The sequence below is a fragment of the Juglans microcarpa x Juglans regia genome, chromosome 8D (genome assembly GCF_004785595.1).
Source record: "Juglans microcarpa x Juglans regia isolate MS1-56 chromosome 8D, Jm3101_v1.0, whole genome shotgun sequence".
Lineage (NCBI taxonomy): Eukaryota > Viridiplantae > Streptophyta > Magnoliopsida > Fagales > Juglandaceae > Juglans > Juglans microcarpa x Juglans regia.
Window position 1 is genome coordinate 14,120,979 of NC_054608.1, and position 15,606 is coordinate 14,136,584.

At 36.6% G+C, this 15,606-nt stretch overlaps 2 protein-coding genes across 3 annotated transcripts; one reads left to right on the forward strand and one right to left on the reverse strand.

The window, feature by feature from the left end:
* The first annotated feature begins 192 nt into the window (after nt 1–192).
* On the forward strand, nt 193–7,758 carry LOC121242921 (dihydrolipoyllysine-residue acetyltransferase component 4 of pyruvate dehydrogenase complex, chloroplastic-like). Its single transcript, XM_041140926.1, is given in 7 exon segments — nt 193–762; nt 765–1,321; nt 1,412–1,603; nt 1,721–1,808; nt 1,911–1,981; nt 2,096–2,179; nt 7,308–7,758. Coding segments are annotated over 7 exon segments (1,476 nt in total). The 5' UTR covers nt 193–383; the 3' UTR covers nt 7,413–7,758.
* A 630-nt stretch (nt 7,759–8,388) lies between these two features.
* On the reverse strand, nt 8,389–13,247 carry LOC121242922 (ACD11 homolog protein). Of its 2 annotated transcripts, none has more exons than XM_041140927.1 (4): nt 12,740–13,247; nt 10,738–10,913; nt 9,490–9,635; nt 8,389–8,780 (listed from the first exon to the last, which is right to left on the reverse strand). In XM_041140927.1, the coding sequence occupies exons 1-4, from the start codon at nt 12,956–12,958 to the stop codon at nt 8,674–8,676; spliced, it is 648 nt and encodes a 215-aa protein (XP_040996861.1). In that variant the 5' UTR covers nt 12,959–13,247; the 3' UTR covers nt 8,389–8,673. The 2 variants fall into 2 exon arrangements, with proteins under 2 accessions (XP_040996861.1, XP_040996862.1); XM_041140928.1 differs by having other exon boundaries at nt 8,458–8,775.
* Between the last annotated feature and the right edge of the window lie 2,359 nt (nt 13,248–15,606).

Below are 15,606 nucleotides of genomic sequence, written 5' to 3' on the forward strand. Positions count from 1 at the left end.
TTCAGCATGTTAAGAGGAACTTAAATGGTGTTGCTCATCCACTTGCTCAAGTTACAGTGACTTTAGAACATGAGTTACTGGATATTGATTGTATTGCTAAATGTATTGAACTTGTTGTATTGGCTGATTGCCATATTTCACTTCAATAAAATTGACTATTATGTGGATTTTTTAAAAAATAAAAAATATAACGAACTTTGAAAACATTGGGCGATGTTACCAGAGTGGAAAGGGCAGGTTAGCTCCGACGCTCCCACCATCCCCAACCAACTCCTCACCTCGTCTTCTCCGTCCTCCCCCTACTCTTATTTCCTGTCTCTCTTCCCCTCAGTCCTCGCCACTCCAAAGCACACGCATTTTCTGATTCTGTTTCTCTTCCGGCAATGGCCTCCTCCTCCTTCCTCTCTCGGCCTCCTCTCTCCAGCTCTTCCATTTCCTTCTCCTCCTCTCTCTCCTCTGGCTCCCTCCCACAGTTGTTTCTACCCTCCTCCTCCTCCTCCTCCTCCTTCTCCTACTCGCCCTTTCCCTCCAAGAATTCTGCGCGGAGGATTCTCACTGTCCGTTCCAAGATCAGGGAAATCTTCATGCCGGCCCTCAGCTCTACTATGACCGAGGGCAAGATCGTCTCCTGGGTGAAGTCCGAGGGCGACCGGCTCTCCAAGGGCGAGAGCGTCGTCGTCGTCGAGTCCGACAAGGCTGACATGGACGTCGAGACCTTCTATGATGGAATCCTCGCCGCCATCGTCGTACCCGAGGGTGAGTCCGCCCCGTCGGTGCCCCCATCGGCCTGTTGGCCGAAACCGAGGAGGAAATTGCTGAAGCAAGAGCCAAAGCTGCCTCCAAGTCCCCTCCTTCTACTCCCAAAGCCGTTACTTCCAGCCCCCCGCCTCCCATTTCCAGTCCAGCTCCTGCAATTGCTCAGCCTCCGCCTTCGCCAGCTAAGCCAGTCTCGGACGGCCCGATGAAGATCGTAGCAACGCCGTTTGCGAAGAAGCTGGCTAAGCAGCACAAGGTCGACATCGACTCGGTGGTGGGGACTGGGCCGTTTGGCCGAATCACACCGGCTGATGTGGAGGCCGCTGCGGGAATTACGCCTTCGAAGAGTATTGGAACCAATGCCGGTTCGAAAATCGCCGAGCCTGTTCCATCGAAACCCGCCTCTCCTGTGACCACTCCGCCTCCGATTCCCGGCTCTACGGTCGTGCCCTTCACGACGATGCAAGCGGCAGTGTCGAAGAACATGTTGGACAGCCTCTCCGTACCAACTTTCCGCGTTGGTTATCCAGTGACGACCGATGCTTTCGATGCTCTATATGAGAAGGTACTTTGGGTCCCAATCATTATTTGATTCAATTGCGTGATCGGTGTCGGAAATTAATTTTGAATTGAGGACATGAGATTCAATTTTCAGGTGAAACCAAAAGGTGTTACCATGACTGCGCTGTTGGCCAAGGCTGCAGCAATGGCACTGGTTCAGCACCCAGTTGTCAATGCGACCAGTAAAGAAGGAAAGAGTTTTACGTACAATAGTAGCATAAACATTGCCGTTGCTGTGGCTATCGATGGTGGGTTGATAACCCCTGTTCTTCAGGACGCGGATAAGGTAGGTGATGGGCGTCCCCGGTTTTAATAAATCTGATTAGCTTAATTGGTATTAGCTTTCAGGCTTTTTCAAGTTTGGGTTAGCGTGTTTGTTGATTTCATTTGTTTGATTTGGCAGTTGGATTTATATCTGTTATCTGAAAAATGGAAAGAGCTGCTGAAGAAGGCCAGAGCGAAGCTACTTCAGCCTAATGAGTATAATTCAGGTAGGTACTTCTTGTCATTTTTTTAATAGAATCTTGACTTTAGGTTGTTCTTAATAATTTTAAGAAGCAAATACCACAAATTTATACTCGAATGCCATGCAGGGACTTTCACTTTATCCAATTTGGGCATGTTTGGAGTGGACAGGTTTGATGCTATTCTTCCTCCAGGCCAGGTGGGTGATGACAAATCACAGCTAGACTATTTTGTTTGGCCTCCATGAAATGATGAGAAATTTCTACCTGTTATAATTATTTTCCTTTTACTCAATATTTGGAATGATGTTCAGGGGGCTATCATGGCTGTTGGAGCATCGAAGCCAACTGTCGTGGCCGATGCAGATGGATTTTTCAGTGTAAAAAGTAAAATGCTGGTGAGTTTACTCCTCATATATTTCTAAGTTACTAATTTGTTTCATACTCAGAAGCTTATCATTTGGAAGGCTATATGAGGATCGAAGTCAGATGTCTATCACTTAACCCTCTGCAATGGAAGTTTAATAAAGGGAAAAGTACACATTCTACCCTCCAACTGCCAGGCATTTTACACTTTATATATCCCAAACTACTAAAACTTACACATTTCACCTTCTAGAGAAAGTTGCAATATTCACCCTATGTTAACATTCAGCAGTCAAGATTGTAGCAAATCATCATTTTTTCATCCACCTCAATTGCTAGAATTGGTAGTTTGTTGTGACGTATCAGGTTTGATAGTTTGGTGTGCACAAAGGTTAAACTGCACAAAGTAATATGTAGGATGTCATGATCTTAATGGTTGGATCTTAACGGAGGGAGTAAAGTGTAACATTTGTTTCAACTATGTGACAACTCTAGTTTAGAGGTTATGTTGCCATAGTAGCCATAGTTTGGGGGTTAAAGTATGTTCATATAGATTTCTCTAGTTCCAAGTTCCAACAAATATCTTGAGCATCCTTCATAAATTCAGTAGAAAAAAGAAAAGGGATTAGTATTAAGGCTGGCCCCTCTTCTTCTCACTCTCCTTTCCCTGTTTTGAACCTTGAGTCATAGCTTTACATCGATGGGGCTCAGTTAATTTTGGAGCCTTTTCAAGCTAAAAACCACTTGAAAACCGACCGCCCATATTAGGCTAAAACGTGTCTTGAAGCAAGAATGCTGACAGTATTGGCACCCCTTTTTTGTGAGGTCCAGTTTAAAGAAGTAGCTGTTGGGCCTAGGCTCAAGTGGTAATGGGTGGACCAGCTGAGTTTTGGGTAAAACCATACCAACACCGAAAATTGTCCAATATAAAGAAGAAATATGTGTGCTACTGTGATTCTAATACTGAAACGTGGCAAAAACCAGTTTGTGAGCATACTCCCAATAATTTATACCATGATAAGAACTTGTACCTGTTAGAAATCTTTGTAGTGGTAAGTTGTACCATGATTCATGTTACGGAAACAGTATCCCGTTCTGGACTACAAGAGCAATTGGTGTAATATAGATACATCTTTGGCAGTTTACAATGCTAACTGTTTTTTTTCTTAATTTGGTCTAATCCATCTTGTGAAATTTCAAAAATATGTTTTATAAGTAATGAAAATTTTATTGAAGAACACAAGAGGCACAGCCAAAGTACACTAGAGGTATACTAGAGAAACACCTAATTGGAAATAGTTGAAAAAAAAAAATCTACCAGATGCATTGCCTATCCTGTCTTGCTTGTGAGACTGAAATAATGGAAGAGAGCGTGTTCTTGAAGATACGCCATTTTCATCTTCCTGCATTTCAGAAAAAAAGGTGATTTTTTTCAAAACCCCTCTCTTTTATAAGAGAACAGCAGACAGACAAGTGATAACCATCTCATATTGGAACCTTGCTCAGCATATTAGGAGAAGTAGCTTCACCTTTTTCTGTTTGGAGCATGTCACTAGCATGCTGATCTAAATTAGGTGTTGAAAAAAATAGGTCTTTCACTTTCACTATAGAAATATTACATGAATTTCTTGTATCACTAGGTCATCAAGCATAGGCGATGCTCTTGTATATGTCTTGTGTACTTGGGCTATTGCTTATCCCTATAATCAATAAAATTTTGTTTACCGATAAAAAAAAAAAAGATCTTTCACAAATAATTTCTTAAATAGAATAACCCATTGCATCAAGAGTCTTATCATCTTCCATCAGGACTCAAAGGGAAAGTAAACAACTCAGAGGATTTAGGGGATGCGGGTTTTGGGAATATCTTTCTCATTCGTGTTACGTTAGGACTACATTCACTTTAATCAATGGTTTTTTTTTTTTTTTTTTATTAATTTAGAAAGAAACCAGAGGAACCAATGAAGAGCTTGCCACAGGAGTTGAAGGCAAAACAATAGTGTAAATCAAAGTTTTAAAAATCGTTTCGTACCGGCCGGTATGGCCGATATTTGCCCTACCGGCCACTGGGCCGGTACAGATACTACCTGTATTTCGTACCGGCTTAAATACCGGCCGTACCGGCAGGTACCGGCCGTTTCGGCCTGTACCGGCTTAAATTTTGGCCTGTACCGGCCGATATTTCGGCTTTCATTTTTTTTTTTCTCATTTTTTTAAACTACAAGTTCATTTTTTGACCCCCAATTTAGACTAGACTATTTATAATTTATATATATGTATGTATTTATATATAATTTATTCATATATAAACTATTATTTTAGAATATAATTGTTATATATATTTATATATATAATTTATTCATATATCGACTATCCCGAAACGGTACATGAAACGGTACCGGTACTGAAATATTTCGTTCCAGTGTCTTGACCGGTATGCCATCCGGTACGGTATTCAAAACATTGGTGTAAATTATTTGATAAACAAGGAAAATCATTTTTGTGAGTAAAATAAGTTTTATTAGTGATTAATAAAAGATTAAATATATAATAAGTATACAGGGGAGGGGGTATAAAACAGATACACCTAGTGGAAGAAAGAGGATATCAAGAAAACTCTGGAAAGCAAAACTAAAGGCGGCAATTTTGCTGCTATTCATTGGTAAAGTACATTGAAGAAGAAAGTCATGATGTCTTTGGTGATTCTAGAAATATTTTTGAAGCTTTGGATGTTTCTTTCCCTTTACATACAGCACATCGAGCAACTGGAATAATTTTCCACAAGGTCTTCCTATGATGGCTGTCAAACTTCCCCGTCCAACACGCTAACAGGTCTACCACTCGCCTAGACATCACCAAACTCAACACAGAGACTAAAAACAACATGCCACAATGTGGTAGTTACAGCTTACCTCACATGGAGTAGGGGAGAATTCACGGATTCTTCATCCTGCTTGCACATACAACAACACCGTTCTATCATTGTCAAGTGTCTTGTTCTTAGATTGTCAAGAATGCAGATCTTCTCTAGTGACGCTGTCCAAACATAGAAAGCTCACTGTCAGGGGAGATTTCCTTCTCCAAATAGTCTTTCACAAAAAAGTAATTCTGTCATGTGGGACTAGTTCATTATAAAATGACTTGACCTTCCCCCTCTTGGTTATGATCTAACACATCCTGTCTTCCTTACCCTGACCTACTCTGAGAGAGTATAGCCAAGCATAGAAGGAAATAAAGCAATCCATCTCCAAATCTTGTACTGCTCTGTCAAACACCACTTCCCATTGAGGAGATCCAGTGAAGAGTTGTCAGTTATCAGCCAATGATGCTTCCTTCTCCCTAGGAATGTTGAAATTTAAAAGGATCGGGAAGGCCAAATCCTTCTCCCTATTAAGAGGTTGATTGCACACCATACTTCATTATAGTACTTTATTTTTTTTTAGTCGCCCAAATCATATTTGAGGTCCTGGAAAATTGCCCCACAGTTTCTTCAGATGTTCTTCCAAAGCCCAAACCCACAACAACCATTCACATCATTTGAGCTCCTACTGCCCCAATTGTTGTTGCACTTTATTTTTATTGCCACCCTCCCATGTCATTTGAGCTCCGACCACCCCAATTGCTGTCATACTTTATCTTTATTACTGCTGTCCATGAGCTACCTCTTTCATTAGCATAGCGCCAGAGCCACTTCACCGAAAGGGCTTTATTGAATGTAATCAGTCCCCTGATACCCAATATGCTTCAGACTGGGTAGCACATCTTGGATAAAATCACTAGTTGAAATTTCACCTCCTCCCCCTAACTGTCCCATAAACAATCTCTCTGAAGCTTTTCGATATGGTCTACAACAACTGCCAAGAGGGGAAATAATGACATAGAAAAGGTGGAAATATTTTGGAGGGTGCTCTTCTTCAAGGTAACTCCACCTGCCCTAGACAGATACTGCCTCTTACATCCAACTTGACATTCCCTGTTTTCCACTCTTAGATTGACTTAGCCTTAAAGTGAGCTCCCAATGGCGGGCCTAAATATGTCATCAACTTGACTTCCATCACCTTGCCAACTGGAAGTAATTCATACTTAGCCAGGTTAACTGCTTCAAAGCACATGAACAAGCATTATACAGAACGCAAGTGCTCATGGTTTGCCTCAAAAAAAAAAAAAAAAAAAAAAAAAAAGAAAAGAAAAATGCATGTGTCATTGGCAAATAATAGATATGAGATAGGGAGCTCTCCCTCGTTGTGGTCCCCACTGAAACCTAAATGAAGTCCCCCATTAACGATGCTGAGATCATTCTACTAACAGCTTCCATAATGCTAACAAACGAGAGAGAGAAGGGATGCCCTTGTTCCAACCGGTTGGCTAGGATCATTCTATTTTTGTTCCAAGTTTTTTTACGAGTTAACTTTTTGTTGTGGGATAAAGACATGTTTGGGCTTTTGAAATGGACATGATTTGAATAACACGAGAGGGTTATTTTTTCTCTATCCATGTAAAGGGTGACAATAATTCTCCAGAACAGTCACTAAGAATTACTGGGATTCGAGAATGGAGTGGGGTCGTAGCAGGGCTGCACCTGATGTTGGGGCAGAGAGTAAATTTCGAACAGACCCACACCCTTCACAGTTGCTGTCATCCCATTATGTTAGGGATTGGGTGGGTTACAAAGGCAGGCATAATGTTCAGAGACGTGAAGTTTGTGTCTCTGGCATTTGGTGAATATATATTTTTATTAATCTACTTTGTATTACTTGGCATTTTATTACCGAAAGGAGCTAATCTCTGTGAGTGACAAAATTAATTATGCAAGTATGTTATTTGTTTTTTCCTGAAGTATCCGAGTTTGTTATTCAATTGTACAGGATTGGACATTTTAAAGAACTATAACTAAACGTTCTACCTGAACCTCATCCCAATGCACCCATTTGAAACTACACTTACTCTGGGTTTGTAATACAATGTCTTGGAATTTGAATTGTCAGCTTAAGTTTGACTTGGTGTTTGGAGATACTTCTTTTAATCACAGACTGGATTGTCCCTATTCCTTTCATGAATGTTTTAATAAAGTTTCTTCATTTAATTTTGTCAATGAAACATGAAACAGCTTCTCTGCTGAATAGAAGAGTCAACTGAGTTGGCATGTGAATTGTTTTACAGGTGAATGTAACGGCTGATCACCGGATTGTTTATGGAGCCGATTTGGCTGCCTTTCTTCAGACATTTGCAAAGATTGTTGAGAACCCAGAAAGCCTGACATTGTAGGTGACGTATCAGGTTACAAAAAATTGAAACCTGTTGACTTTCAGTATCTACTTCCTTAGTGGTGATTTATGATAGTGGTGTCTACTGGATACAAAGTCTCCCTAGCACTTCTGTTAACGTACTTTGTCAACTATTTCATTGTGTTTTCAAAGGTTTCCGGCACTTGCAGACATTGTTGAGTAGATTTTGATAGAGGGGAATGACCTAGAAGTTTTTGATGATATGATTCACCAGTTTTGTTAGGAATTGAGTGATCTTATAAGTTCATTTTCTCAGCATTGTGGGATCATGAAATATACATGTGCAATGGAAGTTAATAAAACCAGTCAAGGTGGTGTTGGAGCTAGTATATGGATTCTGCTTTGTCATTCGAGTACTTGTGCAAACCTCTAGCAGTTTATTAGGTGTCAGTTATGATACCTAAACATTGAAGATGATTTTATTGCCATTTACCATCATGCATTTTCTGGGTGAGTGAAAAAAATTCTTTTGGATTGTAATTAATTGCATGTGGATGATAGAAGAGGTTAGGTCTAGTTATTCGAGATCTCATGGAGATTATGGAAGCAAAGGTCAAGACTGCGGAAGGAAAAGGTTTAGGAAACTGTCCATTTCACCATTAGATACTGCAGCAAGAAAAAAAGAACCCACCTTAACTGCCCTTATGATAGGAACCTAAATGATAATTGGCGGTTCTTTAATTTGACTGCTCTGCTTTATAGCAAGAATTAGCATTCAACCAATTAATAGATATATGTTCTATATATCTTTACTATTGCCTTGTGACAACGTTTTATGTACAGATCACTAGATTTTATTGTTCTCCGAATAAACTAAAAACTTGAGAATGATTGCCAACAAAGATAGCAAAACTGCTAAGGTGCCGTTTGGATAATGAGTTGAGATGAGATCAAAGTTGAAAGTTAAATAAAATATTGTTAGAATATTATTTTTTAATATTATTATTGTTTTGAGATTTGAAAAAGTTGAATCGTTTATTATAGTTTGTGTAAGAATTTGAGACAGTTGTAATGATGAGATAAAATAAGATGAAACACTTTTTGTATCCAAACGAGGCGTATAATCAAGGTGGAAAAAGAACATTAGAAACTGTTATTGTTGAATGGGAAATGCTTCGACAGAGGCTTCATGGATCTCTTAGACTCTTAAGATGCATTAGAACAGCAAGATGAAAGACAGGTTTTCCTTGCAGCCAGAACAAGAAATCTCTGCATTTCTGAAGTCTCACACAAATGTGGAGTCACCAGTCCAAGCTGATATTCCTGGAGAGGTAAAGCTTGTCAATGTACTCTATAACTGGTAGCGATGCATCGATATACCTTCTCATCTTCTTCCCTGCTGACTGCTCTGCATCAACATTGATGATATAAGTTAGGTCCATTGGAAGGCTGCATTTCTAACATAAATTTGAACAAGTATATCATTATCAGTGTGCCATTAGATTAGGCTGAAAATTACTTGGAAGGATGAAGTGTGAGAAACTTTTTCTTAGCAAACTTCAAACAAAGAAGACAAGGAAAGAAAATGAAGTATAAAGGTTGGAATACAATTAGTTTTTATATGATTAGGTTGTGAAAACATTGAACCTTTTCTCTCTGCCAATTAATACTGTCAAAGGTTTATGGAGGAACCAATGTGTTTAAATTGACTACAGTCTCGTTCACTTTTACAAAACTTTTCATCTCATCTCATTTCATCTTATCTAATCATTACAACTTTCTTAAATTTCTATACAAAATATAATAAATAATTCAATTTTTTCAAATCTCAAAACGAAAATAATATTAAAAATATATATTCTAACAATATTTTATTCAATTTTTTATCTCAACTTATCTTATATGTGAAAACAAACGAGGCTTACATGTTTCATGAGTATGAGAGAAGCATATTTTTACTATTTATTATCATTAAGGGTTGGAGGAAGTTCTTACAAACTCAATTTAATTGAGGAAACCTATGTTCTTACCAAAATGTGGTATGGTATCTGGTTTTGGGTCGCCATACCTCTACTTATCAAAATCACTGTTCTCAAAATCTCAAGGTTCAAACTCACCAGTTTCATTGAGCTTCAACAGAAGTTGGTTTCTTGTAGGAAGAGCACACATTCCAGCAACAACCGCTGTCCGGACTGCCCATGAGTGGTATGGTGCACAAACTTGCCGATAAGCTCTTGAAGCTGCTTCCTTTAAATAGCAATCTCTGATATTGAGAAAAAGAAAACTGTTAGATGCTAAATATAATTATAAGAGAGGACGTAAGAGGATATAGTGTTCTTTATGGAAATTTTATCATTTCCAATCACATCAGCTGATATGTCAAATTGTAAACGATTGACCTATGAAATCATTTAAATTGTGACAGGAGATAATAAAATCCAAGATAAAGAGTAGCATTGATCGAGAGTAAAATACTAAAAGCATCTCATCTGTATCTCATTTGGGCTATACGGTCCCAGAGTTTTGCATATCCAAATATTGTGTTTCGTCTCTAAGTCTTAAAAACATCCACTTAAATAAACATTAAATAAACAGTGTAAAACTGGTAATGAACAGTTCAAAACAGTAAATGAACAGTACAACCTGACGTGAATAGTAGAAAATCTCAAAGATTCGGGTACTCTGTAAATAGCGTGGGACCCACACCTTTTTTAAATTTCAAAAAGTCAAAACTATTTCATCTCATCTTATTATCCAAACATACATTTTTTTACAAACTATCTCATTTCATTTCATCTTAACTAAAAAAATCTTACTACTATTTAAAATATCTCATCTGATTTAATCTGAAGTGTGAATCCAAACCGGGCCTAAGATTTTTTGTTTCGGACCACTGTCATTTGCTTGTAGTTGAACCAAGATTGAATAAGAGGTTTATTTTGTATCGTAAAATCAATGTGTTGCAGCTCCTATCCAATAACTTGGATATTAAATGAATCTATACCAAAAGGCTAAAGATAATGTGTCTCATCCAATTACATATATAAAAAGGAACCTTTTCTGTTTCCAAACAATGTAATGATTAATAAAATAAATTACCAAAAAAATCAGAAAAACTCTCTCTCTATCTTCAGGCTAGCTATTGATAAACTGAATTCAAAGGCTACCACTAAAAATAGCTCAAGATCCAAATAAAGTCTTCCAAACAGATTGTCATGAGGAAATGAGTTATCATTAAATGAGTACTGTTTCGAACATTGAACAGATAGATAGATAGATAGATAGATAGATGCTGCATCTTATACAAACCAAATTACTACGCTGAAAGACGAAAACAGATGGAAGTATGAAGGGTTTGAACATACTGATCGTTAGTCAAAAATTGTTCAAATAAAGCTCTGACGAGGTCAAGACCCTGTCTGACTCGTCGTAGATTTCGCGAAAGACTTCCTTGTATCTTTACTGTATCATTTGCAACATCAAGATCAAGTATGTCTTGTAAAGTGTTAGATGTTCTTGATGCTTCCTTTAGATCACGTACCTGAATGAATCAAAAAGAGCATTAGATTCCGTGAAGTCCATCTGAATGCAGCCATGATGAACTTCAGAAGGCAAGTTTAATCTATAGTTCTCTCTCTCTATATATATATATATAATATTTGCATATGGAAATGTAACAACTGAATTAAGAGACCCCTTATTCTCTCTCTAGTGGCTTGAAACTGGTGCAAGGTCCTAACGCCTACTTTATAATTTTATTTTACATGACAAGATTTCATTTGAATTTAAACTTCTGATTCAAATAAGGGAAAATCTTCATTGCCCACTTGATTTGCCCACTTGTTTTGATCACTGGTCATTTTTTATTTTTTATTATTTTTTACTTAGTGATTAAGAAAGTGATTTTAAATGTATTGGTGTATTTTTTTAGTTTTTTTAAAAAATAAAAATGTATTAAAAAAGTGTGAAAAGAAAAAAAAAAAAAAACAGACTGGGCGACACGCCCAGCGGTAAATGCTGGGCGGCAGAGTAGCATTGCCCTTCAAATAAAATAATGTCATATTAACAGTGTGGAAGATGTGTCAACCACTCCGACTTGAAAATAGAATTTTTTCGTAGTTACGTTTGGGTAGTGAGATATTTTCAGGTATTCTGTGAATAGTAGTGAAAAAGTAATGATAGAATATTGAATAGAAGTGAAAAGTATGTGAAAATTAATAATAAAATAATAAATAGTAGTAAGATATTTTGATAATAGTACCCAAACTAGGCCAACACGTGAAAGTCCAACTCATATCTTCAATAGTCACTAGTACCAGAACTTAAAACGCTCTCTCTAAAAAATTTATTTAACCAAAGTGAATTTACTAAGAAATATTTCTTAAATTTACCAAATAAAATAAATAAAAATCTTTGAATTGTATTTTTCTCGTTTTCTTTTTCATGCAAATTAAGGAACCATGGCGCTAAAACATATATCTTGATCACAAGGCAAACCAATGTAAATCTGAAGTATCCAAGGTGTTATCCCAATCAATGATGACCAACCCATCCAATTCATGACCATTCTAACCAAAGAATACAATCTCAACCGAGAAGAACCATCCAATCAAGGAATACCATTTTCATCATTCAAGTCCATCTCAATTGAGCTAGTCCATCTTGGCTTAAGTCAAGCGAATAACACTAATCCACATTATATGCCTCTAAATTGTACATAACTTTGACTACAAATATCACAATCGATCGTACATAAAACGTTAATTAAAAAGCTGGCACTTGTTGGTGTCGACGTCATAGTTACATTTGTATTTATGCTTCATAGCCATCGATCGTTACCATATTCATCTTTCAATCATTATTTCAAATTAGTTTAATTACCCTTTTTCACTATATGTTTGTTTCTGGTTTGGGTTAGTGATTTTAATTTCGATCTTTGATATTAATTTGTGACAAGTTTTTCCTAGTTTGGTTGTTATGAATTAATGAAATAATTAGACTTTTGTATTTTTGGAAAGAATTAAAAAAAAAACGTTTTGCCTGTTATTCAAAGTTATTAATTAGAGAAATATTTTAACCATAAAGAGATTTTACAAAAGTAAATTCACAAAACTAACTTGTCTTGATATAGTACGTTAGATTGTAAAACTACTTTTATTATAAGAAATCATACATGAAATAACGTCAATTTATGAATTTATTTTTGTGAAATTTTTTTGTAGTCGTAACATTTCGGAGAAATCTTGGACTAAAATTAGTTGATAATAATTATTTCATTATCTTTAATTTGAATCTTATGATCTTCGATCTAATAAGAATATTTTACTAATAACTTATCTTTTCTCTTTATTGGTGAAGAGAATGAACCTTGGAGACGTAGTCGACCTCGGCGAACTTGAAAGCGAAACCGAGGCATCCAAAAAGAACGGACACCAAAGAGCAGGCTTCGCAGAAGGTGTCCAAGCGGAGCTGCTGATCGTCCTCCCTCGATCTCAACATCTTGTCCAGCTCCTCGAAGGCCTCCGCCATGGCTGACAAAGGTGTCATCATCATCGCGTTGTGCTCCTCCAAACTCTCCCCATCCATGTCATTTAATCTCTCTCTCTCTCTCTCTCTCTCTCTCTTCAATATAGATTACGAATGCTTTTTTATTTTTATTCGTTCCACAAGTTCGGCCATATTTGATGAGTCCGTAGAAGAAATGTGTAATTTTTGTTGAAAAAGAGACGGAGAAGTGATGGTTATTGGGAGCAACACATGACAGGAATAAGCGTTTTTGCGTGCAATTATGGGTTTGTATTGGAAAGACGTGGGGGTTGTGTATTTTTTAGGAATGTAAGGTGGATCGAATGTTTGCTACAGATGCGCTCCGCCTAACACACACAACCTTATTTTCTTCCCAACTTAAAAATATATTTACAATAAACAGTGAGAGAGAGAGAGAGATCACATGGATTTGGAACAGTCAAATTCTTAATCTCATTTTTCCATATATGCTACGTCTTTCGCTTTGTCTCGTCAATGATATGGATGATGTATTAATCCGAAATAGACTTGTTAGCACCTAAAAATAGCTCATCAGGTTCGAATGAGAGAAATTCATTACAAAAAAAGTAAGAATTGCTGGTGTTTATATTATCGGCAGTTGTTTATACGCCAATAAAAATATATTATTGCTGGTGTTTATTATTTACACCGGTAAATAATTAAATTTTCCGGCATTTATATTGTTATGCCAGTAATATCTAGCTTTGGCGGTGTTTAAAAAAAGGCCGAAAATATATCAATTTTACGCCGGTAAATTAGCTGTTTCCTAGCGTTTTTATTTTTACGCCGGTAATAATATATAGTTTTGGCAGCATTAAAAAAATGCAGAAGAGTGATCAAATTTACGCCGGTAAATTATTGAGTTTTCTGGCGTTTATATTGTTACGTCGGAAATAATATATAGCTTTTTCGGTGTTTAACAAAACGCTGACAATTGATCAATTTTACGCAGATAAATTATTAAGTTTTTTGGCGTTTATATTGTTTAAAAAAACGCCTACAATTGATCAATTTTACGCCAGTAAATTAGTAGTGTTTCAGCGTTTATATTGTTACGCTAGTAATAATATATAGCTTTGACGGCATTTAAAAATATGCCAACAATTGATCAACAAACTTAAATAATAATTTTTCTTTATAAATCACTAATTGTTCATTCAAAGAAGTCATGAACCAAACTAGTAAAATGCATCTCACTAAGATTCACAACTTCCAAAAAGAGTAATAAAATTAATGCATAATCCACCACTTCACCTAATACCTGACTTCAAAACTTTTACAATCTATTCCAATTCCAACTTAGCAAAATGGAGCAAACGTCAATATATGACATGACCATAAATATCATTTCAATTAAGGAAAGTTACAAATACCATTAAACTAAAATATTAATATAATATGAGATTCTTCATTTATAATCCCCTCAATCCTCATCCTCGTCATTCTCTTCCTTTTCTTCATCTTCCTCTTCATCAGTCCTCTCTTCGTCATCTTTCTCTTCCTCTTTATTCTCTATTTGATTTTGTCCTGCAACCTGAAAATAAATTCAAATGAAGGTCCAAAAATTTCAAAATAAGGTTGATTGATATCAACTAAACATATGTGGGATACTCACATGTGCATGTACGAATGTGTTTACTAAGTTTTGCAACTCAGTTAATTCGTTTCGCATTTTATCAAGCTCTTCCTTGAATGCACCATCTTCTTGCGTAGAAGTTGGTAGTGAATGTGACCAAGTTTGCCTTGTAGGGGTTGGCCCAAATCCCAAACTGCGCACATGTCCAGGCCGTTCTGGGCCTATAACTTTAGAATAAATATTATCTGATACCCAAGTCATGGTTCCTCCAGACCCCATTTCTATTGGACTTGTGTCCTATGTTAAAAGTTCCTCCATCTCAGCCTGTAATAGATAATAAAAAATAAACATTTTTCATCTTATAAATCCATTAAAATTAAAACGTAATAAATTTGAAAATAAACATATCATTTTCTTCCTCGTCTCATCATTGTAGTGGGTGCCATCATTTCTCTTATGGATCGTGACAAACAACTGGGCTCGATTTGGCAATGTCCCAGTTAATTTTTGCTGCATCCAAAATTCTAGATTAAACACAGATATCGAAAACAAAGAACTAACAAATATTTAACAGTAAATAAATACTAATGAAATAAATACCTCATCATGGGTATATGTTGCATAATTTTTGATCCTCCGCTGTAAACAACCACCTGCTTCTTACGGTACTCCTTATTTTTATTATATTTTGACTCGAACATCACAAAGATGATGAGAATTATGATTAAAATAACTAGTTGGTTGACTTTCTAAATTAATAAGAGAAATGTGTGCTTTGTTACCTTATATTCTGGATCGAACCAAAGATTGGCCAACTCCGCTAGTTGCGATAAGTCCACCATATCGGGACTTGCCTTTGCCACAACTTGTGCTGCAGAGATGTCTTTTTCATGAAGTAACTTTTTATTCAATTCATGCTTGTAGTCTTTCCATTTCTTTCCCAGGTCCTTCAATATCAATTTTTTGAATGCATCCAATTTGTCATCAGGAACTTTAAACTTGCCCTACAGTCAAAATAATTTACACAAGCATATGTCTTGATTTCTAACAACATTTTCAAAATATACCTATAATTAATAATAATGGTTTAATACAAGTTCTATACCATTAT

Excerpts from the sequence above, each read along its gene's own strand:
- LOC121242922 (XM_041140927.1), bottom strand. The coding sequence starts at position 12,958 with ATGGATGGGGAGAGTTTGGAGGAGCACAACGCGATGATGATGACACCT. Across the intron at positions 10,914-12,739 it reads AGGTCGACTACGTCTCCAAG|GTACGTGATCTAAAGGAAGC; the intron begins GTTCATTCTCTT and ends TGATTCATTCAG. Across the intron at positions 8,781-9,489 it reads GTTGAAGCTCAATGAAACTG|AGCAGTCAGCAGGGAAGAAG; the intron begins GTGAGTTTGAAC and ends ATGTTGATGCAG.